The following is a 26,335-nucleotide window of genomic DNA, read 5'->3' on the forward strand; positions in this document are numbered from 1 at the left end:
GTAAGTGCTTTATATACATCAAACAGTTCTTGAACAAGGTGGGGGAGGCAGCAATTCCGACAAGGTGTGTCCAAGGTAAGCCCTCCAGGGGAGCTCTTCTTAAACGGGAACGTACATGGGGGTCTTTTGGGGATCTTGGTCGATGCAGATCTGGATGCAGTGAGGTGAGGATGCTAACGAGATATCTGGGGATGCTGATGCTGCTGATTTGAGGACATATTCTGAGTAGCAAGTCTAGAAGGGACAAATCTGTGTCTGTGGGAGACACATGGAGGGAGGGAGCAGAAATGGAGAGGCTGGGAGAAAGGACAGAGGAAGCGAAGAAGGAGAGAGCTTGGCGAGGAGGAGAGGATGGTAGGAAAAAGGGGGAGGCTTCAGGCCCAAGCGAGGATGCGCAGACCGAGGCCAAGCGGTGGCGGGTGCAAGCGGCTTCGCGGCTGCGCGGGCTGCGGGCGGGGGACGGACCGGCGCGTGCTGGTGGCAGCGGAGGTGGCGAAGTCCCGGCCCCGCGACCGTGGCGCCCACGCTGTGGCCGAGCGGCCTGGCAGTGGGATCCGTGCGCAGCGATGGCGCGGCCGCTCCGGCAGAGCCCGGGGGCCTGGCTGCCGCTGCTCTCGCTGCTGCTGGTCGGGCCGGTCGCCTGCGCCGCCAGCCCGGCGGACGACGGCGCGGGACCGGGGGGCCGGGGACCCCGAGGCCGCGCGCGGGGGGACGCGGGCACAGACGAGGCGGTGCCGCGCCACGACTCCTCCTACGGCACGTTCGCGGGGGAGTTCTACGACCTGCGCTACCTGTCTGAGGAAGGTGAGGCTTCGGGACCGAAAGGGTTGCGGAAGGGCAGACTCGGGGTGGGGGGCAGGGGTAGTGGCAGGAGCGGACGCGAGGGTGGAATGGTGGTAAGGATGCGCATCGAGGCGGCCCTGGCACAGCCGAGGCCGGGACGGAGAGCGCAGGGCTCAGACCCCCGTCCACCTGGGGAAGGGTCCCAAAGAGCTGTCAGCGCCTTGCACCCGCTGTCTGCTTTACAGATGGGGAGACTGAGGCTGGGAGAGGGAGGTGGTCAGCCAAGTCCTGCGAAGCTGCGGACAGGTGGAGCACCCCGGGTGTTCACGATCTGGCTTCCACATCTCTGTCAGGGGCTGGGGCTGGGAGTGGGGGTGTTAGCGGAGGAAGCTGCCGTTGGCCTGGAGTGTGTGAGATCAGAACAGTCGGTGGAAAGCAGAAATAACGAATTAAAGAAAGATGTTGCCTTATTTCCTCCCTGTGTGTATTGACCTAGATTTGCAATGGCGAGCTCCCTACCCTCTTAGTGTTTGGTCGGTGCCCACTTCCCTGCCGCCGGAGCTGGGTCACATCTCCTTCCCTGCCTCCATCCCACTTCTTTTCAGTTATCATGAATGCTGTGGTCCCCCAGTGTGAGCCACCATTGTTGGGGCCTGCTGAGCCCAGGGACCGGGGGTTTGTCAGCCACAGACCTCCCCGTGGAGATGCTTCAGTGAGCACAAAAGCCAAGCTGATTCTATTCAGAAAAATGGAAACTGGCCTCTTTTCCCTGCAATTTGGAAAGTAGTGATTTTCCTTTTCTTCTGCTAAGACAAATAGTTTTTTTAAAAAAATGAAATCTAGAAATAGCCAGCCCAGAACTGATCATCAGACACACTGGATCCTGGTCTTCTGCTTCTTTACAATTCTTAGGATGTAACTTCATGATCCAAAAATGGCTGCTTGACCTCCTGCCATTACATTCACTTTCCAGACATTAGGAAAGAGGAAGTGGGAAGAAGAAGGTCACTGACTATAAGGAGATTACTCAGAAGTCCCATATAACAATTCTACTTATACTTACTTTAGTCATGTGATCACTCATAGGTGCAAAGGAGGCTGGGAAATGTAGCCTTTTGGCTAAGAAGTAATATGCCCAATTTAAAAATTGGAATTATTATATCGAGGAATATGGAGAGAAGAGACTTAGGGAAATAAAGTAGTTGGGTAGAAGCTTAACTGCTGTAACAGAGACCTCAATATACAGTGGCTTAAATAAGATAGTTTGTTTTTCTCTCACATGAGTCTGGCTGGTCTGGGCTGGTGGGACAGTGCCGCGGTCCAGCCGCAGCAGAGTCCAGGGGGTCCCGAAGGTGCTATGAGGCGTCGGCGCGTGGAGATCAGGCAACTACACAGCTCAGAGGCAGGTGAAGCACTGATTCGTTTATTGCAAGTACAAGTGGATTTTTATATTTTCTTTTTTGGCATAGATTAACATTTGTAGGTGCATAGCATGATCAGTTAAGCAGAAAAATTAATACAAAGGTAACCAGGAAAAGTACGTAAGTTTCCATAGATTCAGTTATAGTGAACAAAGATTATTTTAACCAGGAGAGTCATGAATCAGACGATTAGACATTTTCAGAAATTGTTCATAGGGCAAAAGTATATGTTTCTCTGTGTACTATAAACTTTAACTTCATAATCTTTTCTGTCTAAAATGTTTTTCTGTGTACTATAAACTTTAACTTCATAATAATTGTTTCTACATGCTTAATAGCTAACCAGCTTTTCTTAATTCTATGGCTGTCTAATTGACATATAGTCCTATTCAAGGTAAAGGAGGGGCTGTTACTCTAACAACTTTTAGACATTCAGGGACTTGTTGACCAGAGACGCATTGGTCTGATTATATCCTGTTTGTGTCAGCTGCTGGTCAATTCTAAGAGTGGTGATCATTTCCAGGAGGTTCCAGATGATTAAGGCAGTAAAAATGCAGATTCCATTAAAGAGAAAGAACAAAATCACACACAGATCCCAAGTAATGCCACGTCCTCCAGGCCAGGATACGCTTCTTTGAAGACATATCCCCCATGTCTGGACTTTGTCAAACAACATGGTTGACCATACTGGAACTGGACGTGGCAGGACAGCTCTGATCCGCAAGGTCATTCAGGGACCTTAGTTCCTTCTATCTCATCTCTCCACCATCTCCTAAGGCTTTGTCCTCATCTGTATGGAATTTGAGTTGCTTGCATGTCCTTGTTTAAGCTTGAGGAAAGGCGAAAGAAAGGAAGCAGTTTCCTTTTAGGCTTGTTGCACAGATCACTGCTGTTCACATTCCTTTGGCAAGAATGTAATTATATGACTTAGCTGCAAGGGAGGCTGGGAAATGTAGTCTTCAATCTGGGCAACCATGTGGCCAGGAAGAAGGAAAGAATGAGAGGGAGGGAGTGTGGGAGGACAACAAGCAGAAGAAAAATCTGTTACTCTGGAAAATAATAAATATTCCAAAGTCCATCTGCTTCTAAAAGCATCTAATACATATTTATTCGGTTTATAGTTGGCCTAGTACACTGCCAGGTGACTCATGTGCCACGTGAGAGTTTGTATTCTCATTGGGCACATGGACCTAACAAATGAAGAACAAGGCCAGATGCTCTATGTCACTTTGTATCTGCAGAGAGAATGAAGTTACTTGTGTAGTCCAGACAGTTTTATGAACATGGACATCAGGTGGGCTGCAGCCATAGAAAGGCTCTACAGAGTTAGCTGGGAAGTACGAAAGACCTTGCTGGGACAGAAGAGGGAGGGCATTTAGGTGAGGTGGCTGTGTGGGGGCAGTAGGGCCTGTGATGTGCATACAGGTCCCCAGATTGTCTGCTTGCCCCTCTCCCCCATTCTGCAGGTACAGCCTGAAGCCCGGACCTAACCCTCAAAAGTCTGTGACGATTCCAACCTGCTCCCTAGATGAAGCTTCAACTCATTCATCTAGAATATCCTCTCTGGCCCAGCTTCCTTTTACAGCCCTTTCTCACTCCACCGCTTCTCTCACCCTGAGCTTTCACTCTCCGTTCTTCTACTCTCCTTGCTGACCACCTCACTCATCTTCATGTGCCAATCCTACCATTGTCTGGCAGGTGCTAGTGGGGTGTTTGTGGGGCGAGCCTCTCAAGGGCAATACTCCACTAGATTATCCTTGGCCTGGGCTTTAGCCTACGGGTCTTGAATAGAGAATTTCCCAAGATCCTTAGAAATAATTAGTGATACCACCTTCAAAGGGGACTGCCAAACGGGGAGAAGCAGAGCCAGCAGATGTCCTAGAGGGTGTCCCAGCCAGAAGGTTCAGGAAAGAAGGATGTCAGGAAACAGTGCCCCATGCCATGGGAAAGCCCAGTAGTGTGAAAACTCAAAATAGTGGGTGGATTCAGGACATGAGAGGAAATGGGTAGATCTTTCTGGGGTGGGTTCAGTGGAGAAGGAAGGAGGGGGCCTGAGTGATTTTGCTGGAAGTAGCAAGTGAAGAGGTGTAAGTAGTACCGTTAAACTATTCTATCTGTACAAACAGGGTTGTCTTTTTCTAGGGATCGGGCTACTTATTTTTGCTACAGAGGCTACCTTCTTTTCAGGGTCAAAGTAGCCAAGAAACTGAGTCTTTAGTGAAAAGATAGCTTAGTAATAGGAAATCAGCAAAAGAGAATGAGAATCATGGGGGTGGGGATGGAGAATTCACTGAACCTGTGGGCGAGCCCGCTGGCCATTACCTACCCTCCAGGTGCCATTTCTGCAGTGCGTCCAGATTGCCCGAGAACCCCAAAGCCAGGGGTTGGACACCAGCTGACTTGGTGTCTCTAATCACCTCCTATGTTCACTTTTTTTTAAATTAAATTATGTTTTGGTTTAACTGGGTTAGTTTTCAGAATTCTTAGGGGTTCCCACTATCTTAGTCTATACTGCTCATTCTTATGGTCCCAGTTCAAATGTCACCTCTCTCAGGGAGCCTCCCCTAGTTTTCTCCCTCTCCCATGCCCTGCCGCCAGGCGAGGAGGTTCACCCACAGCCCTCCATCGAGCCCGCCACGGCCCTTTTTGCTACCCAGGGTCAGGAGTGTGAAGAAGGTCTTGATGCTTGAACCCTGCCACTCTCATGCCTCTTCATTTTGAAGTTCTTGATCAGGATCTGTATAGTATTAGAACAACAGCAGAACGTACAACAGCTTACCACATGGTTATGGGTAAAGCGCCTATTCTGAGGGTGCTCTGGGAAAAAACCCCGAGCTGGGTGTTGGCTTAAGGGAAGTCCCATGTGAAGCCTCCTGCTCACATCTCCCTGCTGCTGAGACCCACAGGCCAGGTCCCAGGAACAGACCCTGGAACAGAACCTGAGTCTGGCCACAGGCAACCCAGCCCATGAGGCTCTGACCGTCAAGTACTGACCAGGATTTTCCCTACGTTGGGAAAGAGCTAGTGTTGGCAACAGAGAGAAGAGCAGAGCTTGGGGAAGGGCACGGTTTCCTTCATCTGCACGCGTTCTCCCTACATCGACTATGTAGTATGTGTGGCTGCATAACCCATCACCCTACACATAAACATGTGGGATGCCGATGTTCCTTCCACGCTTTTGCCCTCGTGGTGGTGCATAAACATTTACTCTCTGAGATAGGAAAATAAAACGGAAACAAATCACAAAAAAAGGTAAATAATTTATAAAAATAATCTGTATCTTTAAATGTAAACAATCTACATCTAATTTGCCTTCGTATCCCCCATGAATCTAGCCCAATAATAACACTAATTAGAACTAATTGTTAATAAGTGCTTCCTATGTTCCAGGCACTGTTCTTCGCACCTTCTACATATGAACTTTAATCTTCATAGCTATACTCTGACTTAGGTACTGTTATTATCTTCGCTTCAGAGTTAAGAAAAGTGACCCGCAGAAAATTTAAATATCTCAGCTAAAGGCACACAGCCAGAAGGTAGCAGAGAGCTGTGGGGATTGCTGATTGACTGTATGGATAAGGCGTGCGAGGTGTCCAGCCTGCCTGGAATAGAGGGTCCCTGTTGACGTGCACTAGGAAATGCCATGGGACAGGCAGAATGGAGCATTTCTTTTATGAGTGAACTTGAGAAGAGGGGTTTGGAATTGGTAGACAGGCAGTTAAGAATCGCAGGTTCCTGGGTGGAGGAGTGCATGGTGAAAGCCTTGCTGACCAGGCTCTGCGTGTGTGCGGAGCTTTCAGTTTTCCAAAGTGCCTCGACATTTTTGCTTCATGACTCCGATGAGCAGAAACGACCACTCAGGCAGTCCGGAAAGAGAAAGAGGCTGATGCAGTAGCTCTCAGAGATTGGAACAGATAATTTCTGGTTAAAATATCAAGGAATCAAGTCCTAAATTAATACCTGAGGGCTGTGATCCAAGCAGTTAATTAGAGGCAATAAATAGCAAACGAGAAGCCATTAACCACCCAGTGGAGTAGGGCAAAACAGGCCCGCGGGATTGCAGAAAGGGAACAGATAGTGTCCCTGAGTAAGACAGGGGTGGAACCCACAGAGCCGTATTGAGAACCTGAAAAAAATCAGCCGAGAAAATAAGTACCTCTTGTCGTATAGAAATATCTGAAGGGAGAAAAAGTGGCTTAATTGTTCGCACAACAGAATGGTTATTGGAAGGGTTTACAGGGCACATGTGAGAAGGAGAGAGAAAGAAGGAGGGGGGAAAACTGGCCCTAAACTGATATTATTTGGTCTCAATAAGTTTTGATTTTAGAGAAAAAGAAAAAAAATGGCACCAAAATGGAGGGAAAGGAGCAAAGAAAAACAAACAAACAGATAAAATTTAAAAAATCAGTAATGAAAAATGGGGAATGGACAAAAAATAAGGGGAGAAGGAGGAGCTGGCCATATCTCAGGGTCTAACCCAGGGGTCCCCAACCTCCAGGCCACAGACAGGTACCAGTCCAGGCCTGTTAGGAACCAGGCTGCACAGGAGGAAGTGAACTTGAATGAAATGCACTTGAATCACCCTGAAACCATCCCCCCAACACCGCCAAAAAATTTGTGTTCCACGAAACTAGCCCCTGGTGCAAAAAGGATGGAGACCACTGGTCTAACTCGTATATCTCAAGACCAAGGAAGACAACAAGTAAATGTAGGAAAGAGAGAATGGAGGGACGGGGGGAGATCAGTGAAGGTCTTTCAAACAGTGTCGTGACAAGATCAGGTTCCTGTTTTACAAAGATGGCACATGGTGGAAGAAGTAGGAGGGAGGTGGGGGATCTGCTAGGACATCTACTGAAGCAGAAGGGCAGGCTTGGGCTTCAAAGGTGGGAATAGAAGGAATGATGAGTAAGTGATGCACCCGGTGGAGAAGTCTAGGACTGCAGTTTCAGGGCTGGGAGGCTGTGGGTGGGTAGTGGCATCCTTCGCTGCAATAGAAAACATAGGAGGAAGAGCATCTGGGACGTGGGGGAGCTCCGTGTTGGGCATACAGAGTTGATGTGCTTGTGGAATATCCAGGTAGAAACCTGTTGTCTGACGGTGGGGCAAAGGTGTAATGGCCACTCTAATGAGAAGGTATCTTTAGACTGAAAAACAAAGCAGGTGACTCCATGGAGTAAAACAGAATTTATTACAGGGTAATTTCCTCCTGGGAGGATTGGGCCGGAGCGGACAGAATGCCCAGCATTTTGCACAAAGTGTTCTCCGCTACCAGACACCTGTTACAGTGCTTTTTCATAGTATAACTCAGGCACTAATGATTGACAATACAAGGGACAAAGGATGCAGTGGCTCCAGGGGGCCGTGCCTCCTGGTGGTCTTGTGACAGCACATTGCTGTAATCGATACCATTACCAGTTGGATATTTATCTCCATTGTCACACCATCTCAGCTGTTAGGAACATCTCAGCTACATTGTAAGGAACGCCGATGATCATCAACTAGAAGGCTTCAATATGCTTTCCAAGGACAATGCGGTTGGTCAACGGTCCCAGCAGGAAACGAAAATGAAGTGCAATCAGAACACAGAGGATGGAGTTGGTTTTGTTCACATCGACATCTACACACCATGGAGGCAGTTGCTTGTTGGGCTTAAATGGGATGATATAAGAAAAGAAGAACTAAAAAATATAAATGAGTACATAAATAAAGAAAGCAGAGCCCTGTGAGATTACTAGAGTGGTCCCAGATGGTCCGAGGCCAGCCTCCAGATTGGTGGGGCGAGGGCGGTTGTTTACCAGTCTGTCTTGATGTGAACATTTACATGGAAAACAAGAATCGACAAACAGATAAAATCAAGAGAATGCAGTAAGGGTTCCATAAACACACATAAAGCAAAAGCTCCCTTCCAGTAATAATAAACTAGGGGAGGTAAAGAAAACAAGGTGTTGTTTAAAATAGCAACAAAAATCGAAAGTATCCAGATTTTACTGAACAAAGCACACATCAGTACTGCATGGAGAAAAATTTAAACTATTAAGGGATATAAAAGATGTGACAGAATGGGGAGATAGACCATCACCTTGGAAGGAATAACTTGGTATCATAAGGATGTCAATTCTTCCCCAGTTTATCTGAACATCTAATGCAGTCCCCGACAAGTGCCCAGCAGCATTTTGGGAGAGATCTCGACAAATCGATTACTATACTTCACATGGAAGAATTGAGCTGCGTGAATTGCTAAGATGGTGTTGCCTTGCTAGATACTAAGATGTGTTACAAAGCCTAGCAATTAAAATAGTGTGGTCCTGGCTCAGGAACAGTCAAATAAACCCAAAACAGAACAGTAACAACAAAACCCCTTAAAATTTGGAAATAGACCTAAGTTTATATGAGAACTAGTAAATTACTAAGGTGTTGTCATAATTTGCTAAGGAAAAGATGAATTATTTAGTAAATGGTGTTGAGAAAAATTGATTCAATTTAGAGGAAAAAATTAAAACATTTTTTACTTCATACCATATAAAAAATAAATTCCAGCCCTGGCTGGTGTGGCTCATTGGATTAAGCGCCAGCCTGTGAACCGAAAGGTGGCCGGTTCAATTCCCAGTCAGGGCGCACGCCTGGGTTGTGGGCCAGGTTCCCAGTTGGGGACGCACGAGAGGTAACCGATAGATGTATCTCTTGCACATCAATGTTTCTTTCCTTCTCTTTCTCTCTCCCTTCCCCTCTCTCTAAAAATAAATAAATTAAAATCTTTAAAGAATAAATAAATTCCACATGCACTAGATCTAAATGCGAAGGTAGTGCTACAAAGTTAATAAATTAACATGTAGAAGAATATTTTCATGTCCTTAGAGTGGACATTGATCTCTTAGACAATACTCTAAAAATGCACAAACCAAAAAATGAAAAATATTTCCTCGATTACATCAAAGATTCTGGTCCAAGAAAGAACATCACAGAAAAAAGTAAGATCAGTGGCAGACTGGGGGTGGGGGAATTGCAACATCCAAAATCAACAGTGAATTTATATCTAGAATACATATAAACTCTTATGAAAAAGACCCAAGACCAAGTAATAAAAAGACCAAAAACCTATATCATTGAGCTTTGTGGAACTAAGGATTTTTCAGCTATTGCTCCTTAGGGTTTATTAAAACAAAAACCTGTTGCGTATTCTATAGGAAACGTGTAAGGATGTCTGTCACTTCATTATCAGAGAAAGCAAAGACTGGAGGCGCTTTAAGAGTCTAAACCTGGGAGAATATTTCAGAAAATGTTATAGGTACATCACAGAGTACTTCTCAGTCAGGAATAATGACAGGTCTCACACTAACATGTATGGATAAGTTTCCAAAGGAAATAATAAACACGATGAGATGCAGTGCATGGTTTCATTTGTGCAGATTAAAAACATACACAAACTATATATTTTCAAGATATATACAGGGTCCAGCAGAAGTAACCCCTGCTTGAGCGTGCTTGGTAAGGTTATAATGTGGGTATAATAATTTATAGTTTTAATTTGAACATTTCACCTAAAATGTCATATGGTGTGCTTGAGTGTGCTATTGTTATATTGAGGAATTACATCGTAATAAAGGATTTTGTTTAAAAAAATGGGGTCATTATTTGTGCTGGACCCTGTATATTATATACACACACACTGATAAAAAGATACATGTGGACCGTGGACATGAGTCTGCTCTGCTCAGGTGCTTCCAGACCTTGGGCATGGCCAAGGACGGGCCAGTGCAGTGCAGCTGGGGACAGCAAGGCAGGGCAGCACTGTTGGCACAGTGAGGAGTTGTGCCTGGAACCTGAACTGCAGATCCAAGTTCTGCTGAAGGCACTTTAGGTAATTTATACCTTACAAGGTAATGGTGCAGGAGTTTCAGGATGCTGGTGTTAGGAACATAAAAGGCTTTTTGCCTCTTGGAAGGATCTTTATTACTGGCACGCAGTCCAAACTTATTGTATGCCAAAGAGATCATTTAATTCCAGGGGAAAATTGTAATATTGTAACATCTGCTTATATTCTGATGCCAACCCCAACTAATATACTGAAACTTATTTCTGGTATTAATGACCCAGAGTTATCACAAGTTCAAGGGCGTGGTCCACAGAAAGACTGTCCTCAACTTCAGACTCACTGGCCACCAATTCAGGAGCCACCCACTAGCATGTCTCATAGTATAGTTTTGTTATGAAGGAAACAACTCAGGAACAGTCAGTGAAGACACACGTAGGGCGAGGTCCAGGGGGCTCTCAAATGCAGAGTTTCCGAGCTCCCTCCTCATGGAATCGGCGTGTCACCTTCCTGGTACATCAATGTGTTCACCAACTAGGAAGCTCCACTGAGCTTCAGTGTCCACGGTTTCTCCTGGGGCCTCATTACAAAGGCACGATTGATTTAATCACTGGCTACACAAATTGAACTTGATTCTCTGTCCCCTACTCCCTCTTTCAAGGGCGGGGGGCTACCTCAAAGCCCCAACCCTTTAATTATGTGGTTGGGCTTCTAATGCCTAGCCTCCATCCTGAGTCATCACGTCTTGTAGCATAAACTCAGGTGTGATCCCAGGGGCTCATGAATAAGAAAGACAATCATTACTTGGGAAATTCCAAGCACCTAGTCTTTCAGGAACCAAGGACAAAGGCCAACCAAATTCTTTAACATACAACAGCTTACAAAACAAGAGAAAATGTTGTCCTTAAATGGATGCCCAAATCTATTTGACAGAGCAGAAGTGTCATTCCGAGTTTTAGAAACATATAAAATAATGTAACTGGAAAATGGTAACAGAAAATTGTAACCCATCCCACCATTCTGTTGACATTCATTGTTTCTGTAAGTGCTCACTCTGACTAATGTGTAGCTTGTAGATGAACAGCATGTTTGTATAAGAATCCTAGGAACTAGCCCTTGGTGGTGTGGCTCAGTGGATTGAGCACAGGCCTGCAAACCAAAGGGACCCTGGTTCAATTCCCAGTCGGGTTGCAGGCCAGGTCCCCAGAAGGGGAGGCAACCATACATTGATGTTTCTCTCCCTTTAAAAAAAAAAAAAAAAAAAAGAATCCTAGGAACTAGTACCTAGTATCAAAAGATACAGACTCCAACCTTCAGGCATCTGGGAGATTGGAGCCAGGATGACACCCTCCAGACCTTCACTCGCCTCATCCACCAAACGGACTGCGCTCGTCTGCACGTAGAGCCCTTTTCAACCCCCAGCCTTGATCTCTTTGTTCTGTTCCCCTCCCTCCTTATAAACACCTCTGCCTCTACTGAGAGGTGGAGACGGAACTTGGAGAAGTGAGTGCCCCGTCTTCCCAGGAGACAGGCTTTGTGACATGAGTCCCCCATCTTCCAGGTGGCCGGCACCTGAAAATAAACCACTTTCCTTTACATCTGCACCTGCCTCTCTAGTATTGGCCTTGGTAGCAGCAGGCAGTCGGACCTGCTTTCAGTCACAAAAATGGGAAATTAGTGCTAGAAGAGCCCCAAGAAATAAAATATTTGCCAACACTATTAAACTAGTTCAGTACATATATAAGTTAGTTTTGTTCTAAAACTTGCTCTTATTTGGCACTTTGGGACTTGGAAACCTGTACTTTTTATAGAGACAGCCTTACCCAGTAGTTCTCAGTCTAGTTTACATAATGTAATAGTAATCATCCAATAGTAATAATGACGGCATTCATGGAGCTGGAAATCTGCTGTATGCCAATGTATGATTCTAGATGCGAGGGAGTAGTGAGGATAATGTTTGAAAAAATGGAAGAAGATGAGGAACCTGAGTCCAAAACCACATGACAAGACATTAACTTTATCAGTCAGCTATAGACTCTTAAAAACGTAAGTAGCCAATGCACTCGTGGATAAATATCCTGAGGAAGAAAATGGCCTCCGCACTGTAGTGAGAAACATGAGGAAGAACATTGTGTGAAGATGCTTACCATAACTTGCAGCATTCAGCAGCTGCTCGGTGTATAGTAAGAGAGAAACAAAAAACCCACCTAAGGCAGGACTCAGTCCGTAGGACTAAAGTGGATATAGAACTTAGCATAAAATAAGCATAAACCTAGAAGTAATGCGTTTGGCCCAGTCGTTAAAAGGTGGTGGAGAGATAGGGCTGTATCTTAGCATGTGATGGATGAAGGTCTAGGGCAGTGGAGAAGGACTGTCCACAAAGCACAGTTGCGTGCCAGGAATGTGCAGCCCAGTGGCTTTTTTTTTTTTCTTAAAGGATAATTAATAGAACAAACTACACAAGATCTCACTTAAAAAACATTGGACAGTCATTTATTCAGTGGCCAGTGCCAGGCACGATGCTGGGCAGAGAGTACAGGATGAATCACGCTTGGTTCCTTTCTGCATGGAGGAGACGGTCTGGGGGAAAATTATTTTTGTCACAACTGGAAGCATAATGCAGGCTTGCCCTTCCGTGTATGGCTTAATGCATTGTGACACTTAAGTAATGTTACAAGAAACATGCACAGCTGTTAGAAACAATGTGCTTAAAGGATTTAGTGTGACGTGAAAATGTTACATGCAGCTCAATGAAAAATGGAAGTTCACCTTCTCTTGTACCATCTTTTCAGTTACGTTACACTCCTGAAGTTCCAGAACTCTCAACAACTTCCTTCAATGACATACCTTTCTTTTTTGTTTGTTTCCAAAATGTGAAGCTTTAGGCCCAAATTGTTGGAAAGCATCAGGACTACCAATTATTTCAAGTAAATTTATTGGATTTCAGAACACATAGCGTGACTCTGAAGGATACCATTATATGTTTTACATGTGGAATATGAATAATTACTGTTTGTGATAAGGACATTACTGTTGAGTATTTAGAGAATCATTGTTAATTTTCAAACTAGCAATTTACTCATTGAATAAAGTGCACCAGGTCGACTGGAATAACAACACCGTGGCAACCAGGTTTGCCAGTTTATAGAAACCATCTAGCTCTTTTTTCTCTCACATCAAGTTTTGTAAAATTTAAGTGGAAAATAACAGATGGTTTAAACAAAAATTTAATTTTTGACTTTTTAAAAAATATAGCTGGCTGTCTTTAAGAAAAGGATGATATATACAAAATAATTTTCTGAATTATTTTACTTTTTTCTTTGTAGCAATGGATGCTAAATAATTTTGGGCATCTTTTAATTATATCTTGTTTCTTATTCTTAAACCTCGTAACATTCGATTTGCCTTCTTATAACCTATTTATTTCAAGTGTTCATAGTTAGATTTCTTTGGGGAGAATGAAAATCTGATGGCCCACGGATTTTGAAAAGCCTGAATAAAATTGGAAAGGCTGGTAAAGTTAGAGAACTAACTATACTGCTGTAACATACAATTTGTATTACAAGTGGTCTCATGGAAGGGAAAAGTAAAATTACTCTTAAAATAAGAGCAACTTTTTACAAGCAATACATTGCCCTCTTTTGAACCTCAATAACAGTTGTATCCGTAGTGTGATTGAACTTGGGTGTATTTATAATATTATTTTCAACATTGAAAATAAACTTACGCCTGCCCTTTTCCGGTGAAATTTTGGCCTATTTATCACATGGCCACAGTAGAACTTCTCATGAGGTGAAATAACGCGGTATTTACTGGTAGCCCTAACACACGGGGTACATGTTTACGCTCCTACCCAGATTTGTGATGAACAGAACATGTGATTGGAGGGGAGAGCCCAACCATTAGCGGTTGACATTTTTAAGATTGATGTGTAAAAAGCTTTACACCTGTTTATAATTTAGAGATGAAAAAGCAGACTTCATTTTCCTCCTGTTTGATGCAAACTAGCTTAAAATATTTATAAACAGAGTCAAGAGCAAAGCTGCACGAACGTGCATGTTGAAAAGCGCGACACGTTCCTTTGAGTGCCGTGCACATACTTACTGTTCTAAAAAATGAAAGTTGGAGACTTAGCCAGGAAGATGAATTTTGAAGTGAACCAGTTGCTAAAATTATGGGAATTCCCCGGGCCAAAGTGATTATGCATTTGTCATCTATCTAGTTAGCATTTTGTATCATTATATACAGTTTACCATACCTGTCTAACTTGGAGCTATAAACATTTTGTGCCATTAAGGCTCTCACAAAACTCAAAAAAAAGGAAGTTCACGGTAATGGAAATATTCTGTTATCACGCATATAAATGGAAAACCTCTACTACTGAACATATAGATGGTCATGGTTAATATTTTTCCCTTACGGAATGTGCGTTGTAGTGATTTTTAAACGCCCAACGCACAGCGGGGAGCCAGCATGTAAGTGAAATCATGCCTCCTCTCAGTGCCTCAGGTTCCTCGCCTGTAAAAGGAGGCAAATGCCACGTATTCTCAGTTAACGTGTAAGGCTCTGTTCAGAGATGTGCACACTGCACTCTCTACTCATGAAGGGGGTGATTAGGCTGGCATTCAGCCCTTTCTGAGACCCTGCACATATCTAGATGAATGTGATAGAAAATGGTAATGCGTTTTTAAAATTCTCATTGGAAACGTTGTTATTGGACTTGCCAAGCATTCTGTATTCTCACTGTTGCCCTTTACTCTCACAGGTTACCCTTTCCCTACTGCACCTCCTGTGGACCCATTTGCCAAAGTCAAAGTGGATGACTGTGGAAAAACAAAGGGATGCTTTAGGTTGGTAGATGTGCGAGTTGGAAGACTTTAAGACTAAGCTGTTGATTCACTTCTCAGGGTAGCATCAAAACCGCAAGCCGTCCATTCTCACCAAGGGCCTGTACCCCTCTCTAACTTCGACTAGGATGTGGCCTGTTTCCGACGGCCTCCTCGGTTTTCAGTCTTAAAGGCCTTAAGCTCTAACACGCAGCTTGACACTGGAACATTCTTCATTTTTGACTGTACTGCCATTGGCACAGGTGTCTACTCCAAACCAATTGGCTGTGTGAGGGAGAATCACGTGACACAGAATAGGTCCATGCTCATTACGAGGGGGTGTGGACAGGACAGGCAACGATGGACATGTCTGATACCCAATTCCTTTTCAAACGGTCATGACTTACTGATATCTGTATGATACTAACTAGTCATGAAGCATTGATTAGTGCATCCAGCTTGTTATCTCAGCTGTACTGAGTCCTTACATGATTATTAGCAGTATTCTACCCAGACATGATGGGCTGGAGCTAGAGAACGGTGGTGCAGACAGTGGGCCTCCCACAGAGTTAGCTCTGTGCTGCTGGAAAAGCCTTCTTCTCTTTGACTTCTTTAGTTCCTGAAACAAATTGTCCTTAAGCAAAGATTTTGTTGACCACTGCTTTAAAGTTCTGATTTTTTTTTTTTTTTTTGGTTCAGTGCTTAAGGAAAAAAACCTGAATTATAGGGGTTTTAAGCTTTCTTTGGATTACTAGGACATTTCTAAGGAATTTTTAAAAATCCAATAATACTAATATTAAGGAAGATGGCCAGTAATGTGTAATTCTGGTGATTGGGGGATATTTTTGAAAAATGAAGGAATTTTAGTACCCTGCTGGCTTCAGAGTGACCTGTTTCCTGGCCCATTCATTCTTCCTTTAGCTTTTTGTAATCTTTTTCACCCCAGTTCCATGTTTTCTGGAACTTACGTCTCATCCTGGGGTGCTCAGAGCACCTGGCAGCAGGGGGGCCTGGTCCTTGCCTCCCTCTGTGATCAACACGTAGCAGATTGCTGTCTTGCTCCTTCAGGAACTTTCCATCCGAGCTCAGATTGTCCCACCCATTGCTACGACTTTCTGTCCTTCTGAAAATGGTGTAAAGCAGTGTTCCTCAAACTGGGCTTGTCAGTTCTTAAAGGATCCACAAGTTCCTTGTGAGAAAATGTAAATTTGTGTTTTCAAAACGGAAACAGTCTCATAGATACAAGAACAGACTGATGATTGCCAGATGGGAGGGGGGTGAGTGAAAAAGGTGGAGGCATTAAGAAGTATAAATTGACCGTTACAAAATAGTCACGGGGATGTAAAGTACAGCACAGGGAATGTAGTTATTAATATTGTTCAGTCATAACTATGTGTGGTGTCGGGGGGGGGGGTACTGGACTTACCAGGGGATCCCTTTGGAAGTTATATAAATGTCTCACCTCTGTGCTGTGCACTTAAAACTGATATAATGTTGAATGTCAGATGTAATCAAAAAGTTTTTAATTTTTAAAATTAAAAATACTGTTCAGGTAAATTAAAAATAAATAAAATAAATTTGTGTCTTCATTTCCCTGATGCTTCTTGAAAAGATTAACGTATTCATAATCTGATGGTGTGGAGGATCACCTTATACGGCTGCATGCTTTCGTGTCTGAATCTATAGTTGTATCAGTACAAATAGAGCAAACAGGCGAATTTATAAACACATGATGCATCCATGCTCGGTGAATACCAGATGGTGTTCATTTGGTGCATTGTGCATACATGGGTTTTGTAGTAGTTCAGGTGAAAGTGGAGGAGAGTGAATCATGTTTAAATAGGAAGAACATGCTCAGTCAGAAGACCCTGCAGAGTGTAGTCAGCCATACCACATGCTTGTAAGCAGAATTTTACTTTAAGTAAAACCTCATCATCCATCACATGAATGATGCAAATTTAAATGTTCCTGGTTTTGTAGTTTAATTTACTCATATATTTAATTCACAACTTGGTGTTAGTTTAATTGCAAATTTTAAAGTGAAAAGAATTGGTACACATTTAATTAACAAAAATAATTTAAATGAATAATTCAGAGAATCTTTCCCTCTAAAATGGATTCGGCAATAATTCAGTAATGATTAGTACTTGAGAGACGCTAATATAGTACACTAGAACACTGGCTGGGAGCGTGGAGGTGCAGGTTCAAGTCCTCCTGCAGCCACTGGCTTACTGTGCAACCTCAGGAAAGCCCCTTCCCATCTCTGGACCCCTGTTTATATGGAGAGAAAGTGGAACAGATCATCTCCAAGGTCCCTTCTAACTGAATGAAATGGTTTTAGGGACCCCAGGGAGCAAAGATCTAATTTATTCAATAATGTTGCCTAGCATCCTGCCTGATACACAGATCTCCTCTCAATGTATTTTGAATAAGAAGATGAAGGAGTAATGTGCATTTTATTTATTAAATTCATTGGGGTAACATTGATTGATAACATTATATAAGTTTTAGGTGTACAATTCTCTAACACATCATCTGTATATTCCACTGTGTGCTCACCACTCCAAGTCGTCTCCTTCCATCACCATATATTTGACCCCCTTTCCCTTTTGAGTGATGTCCCTTTTGATGTTTCCTGCAGATATGGCAAACCAGGGTGCAATGCGGAGACCTGTGACTACTTCCTTAGCTACCGGATAATAGGGGCTGATGTGGAATTTGAGCTGAGTGCAGACACAGACGGTTGGGTAGCAGTTGGATTCTCTTCAGACAGGAAAATGGTAAGACACACATCATGCCAGAGGCTTATTTTTCTCTCTAGTTTGCTGTGTGACTTTAGAGTTTAGAGAACGGGCGTGGTTATGTTTCTCTAAGCTGCTAGGCCGCTTTTAAATGGGAGAAAATAATTTCTGGCATTTGATTGTCATTTGCAAAGCGTTGCGAAGCAAAGAAATTCATCAAAGCAGGATAATGATTATATTAATGTGGCTCTCTGGTTGCAAGGTAAAAGTTCAAGCTAGCTGAAACAGAGAAGGAAGCATTGGTTATGAGAACACAAGATGTTTCATGGTGCCTGTGTTTATGAGCTATTTCCACAGAAATGCTACATGAAAAGCCTCACAAACTACATGGTTTATAGTAGTAAGCACTTATTTCTTGCTCACATGTGTGTGCATTGGCTGGGAATCAGCTGGGCGCCAGTCCATGGGTTGGATTCAGGTTTTTTCCTAATCATTCTGGAACCAGCAGATACCAAGACATGTGATTTTCGTGGCAGAGGCAGGAGTGCAAGAGCAATCCAAACTTATTTCAGACCTCCGTTCATGCCACAGCTGCTAACAATCCATGCCTAAAGTCAGTCACACAGCCAAGCTCATAATGAAGGGGCAGGGATGTACACTCCCCCTACCAAGAGGCCCTGCGAAGATATGGGTGTATAATACCTTCATCTATAGGGGACTGAAGAACTGGGTCTAACAGTTCAGCCTTCCACTGGGCAAGAACACATCTGGACCTCAGAAAGGACTGTGACCAGGAAGAGCTAGGGCATCAGGAACACAGGCAGCTGTCCATCTCCAGCCTCTGCTTCTCTCTATGCCTCTGCTGTGTTCTTCCCCCTTTTCTCTGCAGCCCCATCATATGTCACTTCAATGTGCCAGGGTGCTTCCCAAACAGCCCAACTTTCTTAAGCCTCTGTACCTTTGCATGTGCCACTGCTCTGTTTAGAGGACCCTTCCTCTTCTCTTTACCTGGCCTGCTTGAGACGCAGGCAGTGAGAAGAGGGCAGCTCAGCCCAGGGTTACAGCAGTGGTGGTGGTGGTGAGTCATTCTCAGATTTTGGATTTTTTAAAAAAGACTTTATTTATTTATTTTTAGAGAGAGGGGAAAGGAGGAAGAAAGAGAGGGAGAGAAACGTCAATGTGTGGTTGCCTCTCACATGCCCCCTACTGGGGACCTGGCCTGCAACCCAGGCATGTGCCCTGCTGGGAATCAAACTGGTGACCCTTTGGTTCTCAGGCCGGCATTCAGTCCATCAAGCCACACCAGCCAGGGCAGATCTGATATATGTTTTGAAGGTCATGCAGAAGGCTTTGTTAATAATGAGAGGACGTTGTGAGTGGGTGATAAGAAGAAACTGGAGCAGTCCAAGCAGTCAGAGCTCTGGGGCTTTGTTTTTGGAGACGTCACCAGGGAATGAGCCTCCGTCCATTCCCAGCCCAGGCAGGAAGACACTGGGTCCCACTGGTGAGATGGTATAGCTATGAAGCTACATCCCCTATCTCCTACTGTAGTGTAGTGTCAGTGGGAGAAACAGCAGGCGTGTGTCAAGCCCAGAAGCTGGCTTGGATTGCAGTTGACCGCTTCCTGTCCTGGAGTGCATTTGCAGTCACGGTGCAGCTATTAAGATTATGAGGCTCGGAGCAGGGGGTTGAGTGAGGAGCATTCCAATATGATGTGTTGACATTTTGCTGCCTGAAGAGCTTTAAAATAGAGATCTCTCTCCTTCTCCTATTATTTCAAGAAGCACATATTAATTTTTTTCTAAAACCTGATGCATTAGAAAAACAAGATGGAACTCCTTTAAACTAGCCTTTAACGTTTTTGAAATAGTTCATTGTTTTCATATTAGACTTTATTGTTTAGAGGAGTGTTAGGCTCACAGCAAAATTGAATAGTTGGTTGGATCATTGTCCCATACACCAAAAGGTGGTGGGTTTGATTCCCGGTCAGGGAACATACCTAGCTTGTGGGTTTGATCCCGGATTGGGGCGTGAACGGGAGGCAACTGATCAATGTTTCTCTCTCATATTTATGTTTCTCTCTCTCCTCCTTCCTCTCTCTAAGCATATCCTCATGTGAGGATGAAAAAATGTCAAATAGTGGGTACAGAAAATTTCTGTATACCCTCTTCCCCCATATGAATACATGGCCTGCCCCATTATCAACAGCCGCCACAGAGAAGTAAATTTGTTAGAATTGTTGAACAACTTCTATGGTTTTTGACTTGTTTTGAAAAAAATTTTAAACCTACAGACAAGCTGCAAGGATAGTACAATATAGTATATTTCACCTAGAATCACCAAATAATAACTTTTTTATTGTGGTAAAATGTGCATAACGTAAAATCTACCATTTTAACCATTTTCAAGTGTACAATTAAGCCCTGACTGGTTTGGGTTAGTGTGTTGGGCATCACTGGTTCAATTCCCAGTCAGGACACATGCCTGGGTTGCGGGCCAGGTCCCTGGTTACTGGTGTGTGAGAGGCAACCAATCGATGTTTCTCTGGCATGTTGATGTTTCTCTCCCTCTCTTTCTCGCTCCCTTCCCCCTCTCTAAAAATAAATAAATAAAATAAAATAAAGTGTCCAGCTCCATGGCTTCAATTACATTCGCAGGGGGCAACCATTGCCACTCTCTAGTTCTAGAACTTTATTACAAATGTTAACACTTTGCCACACCTACTTTGTCTCTCTACTGCTTCTACTTATTATTATTTTTTACTGTTTTCTGGAAACTTTGGAGGTTAAATCAACTTACTTATTAAATTCAGGAAGTTCAACATTGATCGAGATTATTATCCAATATATTGTCCCTTTTCAACTGTTGCCGGTTGTCCTAATACTGGTGCTTATGGGAATTTTTATTTTATGACCCGGGCTTCTGTCTGAGAATAATACCACACCATTAGTTGTCATGCATCTTTAGTCTTGTTTATTTTGAAATAGTTTCTTACAGTCCTTTGTGTGCGTGTGTGTGGTCTTTTATGACATTGATCTTTTTGATGATTATAGGACAAATTTTTTTTTTTTAGAATGTCCTGCCATTTGGATTTGCTTAATTTCTTTCTCTTGATTAGTTTAGTTTATGTGTTTTGGGCAGTAATATTAGGTAGCTGGTCATGTATTCCTCTCTAAACATCACATCAAGAGGCATTGGATGTCAGCCATTGTGATGCTCACTTTGGTCACTTGCTCACAGCTTTTCAATGACATTTAAAATAATTTGAGGGATGGGAATTGAAATTACAGAGGTAATGGGATATATATTTGTATGTCAAATTTCTTTGTAGCAGCGAAGTTTGCAAAAGACATTTTTCTTTGTTATTCTTCCCGTTAGGGTGGCGACGACGTCATGGCCTGTGTCCATGATGACAATGGCAGGGTCCGCATACAGCACTTCTATAATGTAGGCCAGTGGGCAAAGGAGATTCAGAGAAACCCGGCCAGAGATGAAGAAGGAGTGTTTGAGAACAATCGAGTCACCTGCAGGTTTAAGCGCCCTGTGAACGTTCCCAGAGATGAAACAATTGTCGACCTGCATTTGAGTTGGTATTACCTGTTTGCTTGGGGTCCGGCCATTCAGGGTAAGTTTACATTTTGGCATCGGGATTAAACACCAGACACTGCTGTGCTGGTGTTCATCATTTATTGGACAAGAGACTGATAAGCACTTGGGGTAATATTTGTAAAAAAGAGATGTGATCCTGCCTTCAGAAGGTTATAGTGGACTTATCATCCACAGGGACATAGACATGGACAAGCTATGCACAGGCAAAGCTAGAACAATACAAGATAACATATGATGAGCTAAGTGCTGGAAGAAACAGACCATCTGTCTGCTATTTGTGGGTGTGGGGGCTGTATTTTATGCTCACCATGTCCCCATTTATTCCACACCACATCCCTGAGAGGTGTAGGTGTCTTGTCTTAGAGCGAGTAAGGAACTTGTGCAAGGCTCTATCACTAACTAATGATTCAATCCTAGGTCTCTCTGACTCCAAAGTCAGTGATAACTCTCAGCCCCTATGCTCTAAATGTAAAAAAATACTCAGCAGGAAAGGGCTTCTGGAGACTTCTCTAGAGGTTGACAAATGTATCAATAGTACTCGTGTGTGACTATCCTGATGGTCACAAATCCACCAAATTATCCTATAATTCAGCCCCTTACTGCTTGAATTTTAATGTATATAGAAATTGCCTGGCTGTATTGTTGAAATGAAAGTCGGTAGGCCTGGGGCGAGGCCTGAGATTTTGCATTTCTAACAAGCTTCCCAGTGATGTTGGTCCACTGATGGCCTTACTTTGGGTGGCAAGGCTCTTCCAGCTTTTCTCCAACAAAGACCAGGGATACCATGAGACCTGTGAGAGGCTGCTAAAATCAAGTCACACTGTGTCTTCAGCATTCCCTGGGTTGATCAGCCTACTGGCCTGACCAAGAATGGACGTGAGCTGTTCGCAGTCCTGTGTGCGAGGTCTTCTGGCTCCTGGGAGCTGCTTCTTTCTCTACTGTGTGCTCATTAACTATGTGTTACCCAATCTGATCTGCCTTTTTTCCCCTTCAAATTATTTCCACTGATAGGTCTGGAGATTTCATACCTTTTTTTTTTTTTTTTTTTTGCCTGTTTCTATTTGGGAAAACATTTGGATGCCTTCAGATTTGTGCCATCTTTCCCATTTGCTTATTTCCCAGATTACTAAATTGGATCTGTAGCTATGTCTTTGAGTACTTTTAGTACCCTGGGAAATTAATTATATCTTAGCCTGGAGAAATGAGCTCATTTAAAATGATGTGATTTGGCATCTAAAACTTTGGATTTGTGCACTATTTTTGCCCCTTGGTAGCTGTATCTAGCCTTTATATAAATTCTGAACTCCAATTTCTTTATATCTAAAACGGGGATAATAAAGATACTGACTTTATAGGCTTATTGTAAGCATTAAGTGAAAACAAGTGTTTGAAATTGCTTTACAAATTGGAAAGTGCTGTACTTCAGAAGGTCATCATCTTACATATTTGGCATAATAGTCGACATTTCAGGCCTTCTAGCCTGGCCTGATAAGATCGCTTAGGACTTCTGTTCTATTCACTGTCTCCAGGCAAAACAGGCACATTCCCACCCCATAGCCAGGCTCCTGCTCTTCCTGTTTCTTGAATGCCCTTCTAATACCTCTCTGTTGATCAAAACTTTTCACTCTTGAGTTCTCTCAGAGGTGATAAACTTTGGGCCAAGGTTTGAAGGGAGATGTGGATTAGATTCCCCTTACTGGAAGCATGAGCTGCTTGGTTAAGCCTAGGAGTCTGTGTAGGTGACCAAGGAGCCAGGTTAGGTAGGACAGGGAAGAGGGACCTGTTGAGGGACAATTCTCATGCCAACCAGTGGAGTTTGATTTGCGCTAACAGGAGCCAGCACGGACACTGGGACAGGGAATTGACATGTCAAGTTCGGCACAGCTTCCCTGGCAGACAGGAACCTTACACACCCTCACTGTGAGCCCTATTTCTGGACAGACCTTTGCTCTGAACTCTTCTGCCTTAGTTTCCCTAACCCAGGTTTCATATGGATTATTCATAGGGCTTATACCCATATGGAGGGTCACATGGATTAGGAGGTCAGGTACTTCTAATCAACATCTGTTTATTAAAGTTGCCTTTACACACAGCCTTTTCCTTTTTCCATTTCTACTCACTTTAAAAAACAATTTTCCTGTCCAAATATTTATTTGGTATTTTAATCCTTCTTCTTCCTGTATCGTTCCAGCCCACTCTGCCAGACAGACATAGAGACACACACATACAAAGAGCCCACAGCACACCACACACTCCCCAGTCTGGCCTGGGCAGGCCCCGCTTTGTGTCCCGCAGACAGCGGGAGAGAGGCTTCCCTGGAAAGGAGTGCAGTGTGTTCAGGAATTGTTGATAATCCATGTATAAAATATATGTTTGAGGGAAACCATTAGTAGCCCTTGGAAATGAAAATAGAGTTGTTCCTTTGGTATTAATAAGCTAAAGCTCATTAGAGACCTTAAAAGCAGGCATTCCTATGATACTAAGTAGCAGTCTTCAAACTGGGGTGCCATGGGGAGACCAATGGCATTATTCTGGTTGGGGGTGTACAGATTCATGGGAGCCAGTCTTTTTGGATGAATTTAACTAATTTCTATGTTCTTTACTATAGGTGCAATTATAGAGAATTCTGATGCTGTTATACCTGATTCCAGGTCTTTATAATCACTGCTTATATGTTCAACACAAAAGACTTTGTTGCATTTTTCTGTTTTTTGTATATATCATTTTAAATCTGTGCTTTGTTTTTTTGATCGCCGCTTTCCTTTGTATTTCTGTCTTAAAGGCTCTATCACCCGACACGATATAGACTCGCCACCAGCTTCAGAGCGTGTTGTCAGTATTTACAAGTACGAAGACATTTTTATGCCATCAGCTGCCTATCAGACCTTCTCCTCTCCATTTTGTTTGCTTCTCATTGTTGCCCTGACTTTCTACTTACTGATGGGAACCCCTTAATCACAGCTGCAAAGCCAACAAATTAAATGGATTAGAAAGTATATATATTCTTAAACAATATGCAGTATAATTTTAGCTACTATTACTTTTTAAAAAGACTCATATGATTTCAGCTTTTTGGAAGAAAAAACAAGCTTCTTTTCTAATCAAAGAGGATTGTTTAATAATGACCCCATACTTTGGGAAAGAACTTAAAACTTTTCTAAGCACTGTCAAATGTTTTCTTATTTGAATTTCACATCATCTCTGAGTTGGCTTAGTGAAAATTATTATTGCCATCTAACTGAATGGGTTTTGAGACTCAGGAGGGGTGCCTTTTTGTGACCCACATGCCATGTAGCCTTGGCCACTTGGCCAGATAACACACAGCAAGGTAGACAAAGAGCTAAGCCTAGAAATCATGTCTCTAAACAACCTTTACTCTTCCAACTGTAGCTCAGGAGACTCACTTGGAGTGTTACTAAAGAGAACTTTACTGGATGACGTAGTTCCCCGTCAGCTAAACTTTTAGGCAGAAGAACTTTCCAATTTCCATAAAGCTTCAGTGCTTTTGGATAATTACACAGCTAATGGGGATAATGGGGGAGATTACAATGATATGAAAATGGTTCACATTTATTTGAAATTTCTTCTCAATTAGTGAGTAGGTACAATAGAACATTTTTTATTGCTGTTGGAAAGGTTAGGAATGGAGTTGAGTATTCCTGAAGATGTAAAATTATGTTAATGATGGAAAATATGGGCATTTTTTAACAGAATGTGGACTCCTCTACCACTGTGTTTTATAAATGAAGGTATTCATCGGTGGCTATAGCTAATTCTCTTGTCAGAGTCAGCATACACTGCGTATAATTAAATAGTGATATAATAGACAAATCATCTTAATAAAAATTTTAAGCATCTTGATATTAAACCAATTTTGCAGATTGTGGAATTTGGAGTAGAAGCTTTTTAAAGATGAGATTTTTTAAAATCAGAAAATGGAAAATGACCCATAAAGTGAATTCACCTAGATGATCCATTCAGACATGTTCACACTTGTAAATTAGATTGGCAGTCAGCATAATTTATAATAATGCTTTGACTTAATGTATTTCCTATTTTTTCAAAGGATTCCAAAGGTTCCTTTGTTCCCAATGTTTGTGTTAACAGCCCATTTAGAAGAAAAAACTCTTACGGATGTGGTTCTGCTGCCGAGACATTTCCATTGTAGAGTTTTGGAGTCCTCTTGGCTTGCCCCTGTTGCTTTAAAGCTGGATCCAACTTTGTGGGGTTTTTGATTAAACAAACTGGAGACTGTGATTTCTATTGCCATCCTTGAAATTCATGTCAGAGGTGTAAGTTCACCTTTGGGGAGAGCTTTCAAATTCTTCTGGAACTGAACAAAAAGAAGAAAAACATGGACATTCTGCGACGTTGCACAGCTCACCAAGCTCATCTGAGGGATGTAGGAGAAATAACCCTCATTGCAGGTGGGTTAGCTGACAGGTTAGCTCACATCAGGTGAGCAAAGGAACTGGGTAGACATTTGGTTCAAGTCCTTGGCTCCACCTGACGGCCATCGCCTCAAAACTAAGCCCTCTAGCCATGGCTGAGGATGGTGGTTTAGTAGTGAAGACACCGAGCATGCAGGCACCCACATTGTAAATAAGAGAGCAAATATTTTTATATTTCATTCTCTAATGTATATTATAGTTCAGCTATAAATAGGTTAAAGCTAAAGAGAGACTTCAGCTAGTCCCTGTAGCTGGCAGGGAAGAAATAAATGAATGGATTTTTCTTCTGCTTACATTTCAAGTCAAGCTATTTCTTTCACGAATTGGTCCTACTGTGGTTACCAATGCTGCACATTTGTGCTCAGAACTTCCAGTGATTTCTCACTGCCATTAGTGTCAAATGCAAGCCTCTTTGATTACCTCCAGAGTCTTCTTTTGTCACCACTCCGCACTGGCTCTGACTCAGCAAGACTGAACTGCTCTCAGCTCTTCAGACTTGCTTTCTTCCCTCTCGTGTTGCCTGTGCCCAAACGCTCCCCATCCACTTCTGGTGCTTGCTGAACTCCTGCTCATCTTTCAGGCCACAGCTGAAATACTTCTTCCTCCAACCCCCCCAGACCAGGTAGGTTTAGGTCCCTGCCAAATGCTCCTGTAGCGTACTGGGCTTCCCTATCACAGTTACTGTAACTGCTGG

General features: G+C 43.1%; 1 protein-coding gene across 2 annotated transcripts; it reads left to right on the plus strand.

Annotated features, from left to right (window-relative positions):
• Positions 1-396: 396 nt before the first annotated feature.
• On the plus strand, positions 397-24,868 carry FRRS1L (ferric chelate reductase 1 like). Of its 2 annotated transcripts, none has more exons than XM_045195098.3 (5): positions 397-804; positions 14,780-14,864; positions 17,482-17,620; positions 20,960-21,206; positions 23,973-24,868. In XM_045195098.3, exons 1-5 carry the CDS (start codon positions 567-569, stop codon positions 24,143-24,145), a joined length of 882 nt encoding a protein of 293 aa, XP_045051033.2. In that variant the 5' UTR covers positions 397-566; the 3' UTR covers positions 24,146-24,868. The 2 variants fall into 2 exon arrangements, with proteins under 2 accessions (XP_045051033.2, XP_053777957.1); XM_053921982.1 differs by lacking the exon at positions 23,973-24,868 and adding an exon at positions 23,799-23,937 and having other exon boundaries at positions 461-804.
• The last annotated feature ends 1,467 nt before the right edge of the window (positions 24,869-26,335 follow it).

This window comes from Desmodus rotundus, chromosome 1 (genome assembly GCF_022682495.2).
Source record: "Desmodus rotundus isolate HL8 chromosome 1, HLdesRot8A.1, whole genome shotgun sequence".
Lineage (NCBI taxonomy): Eukaryota > Metazoa > Chordata > Mammalia > Chiroptera > Phyllostomidae > Desmodus > Desmodus rotundus.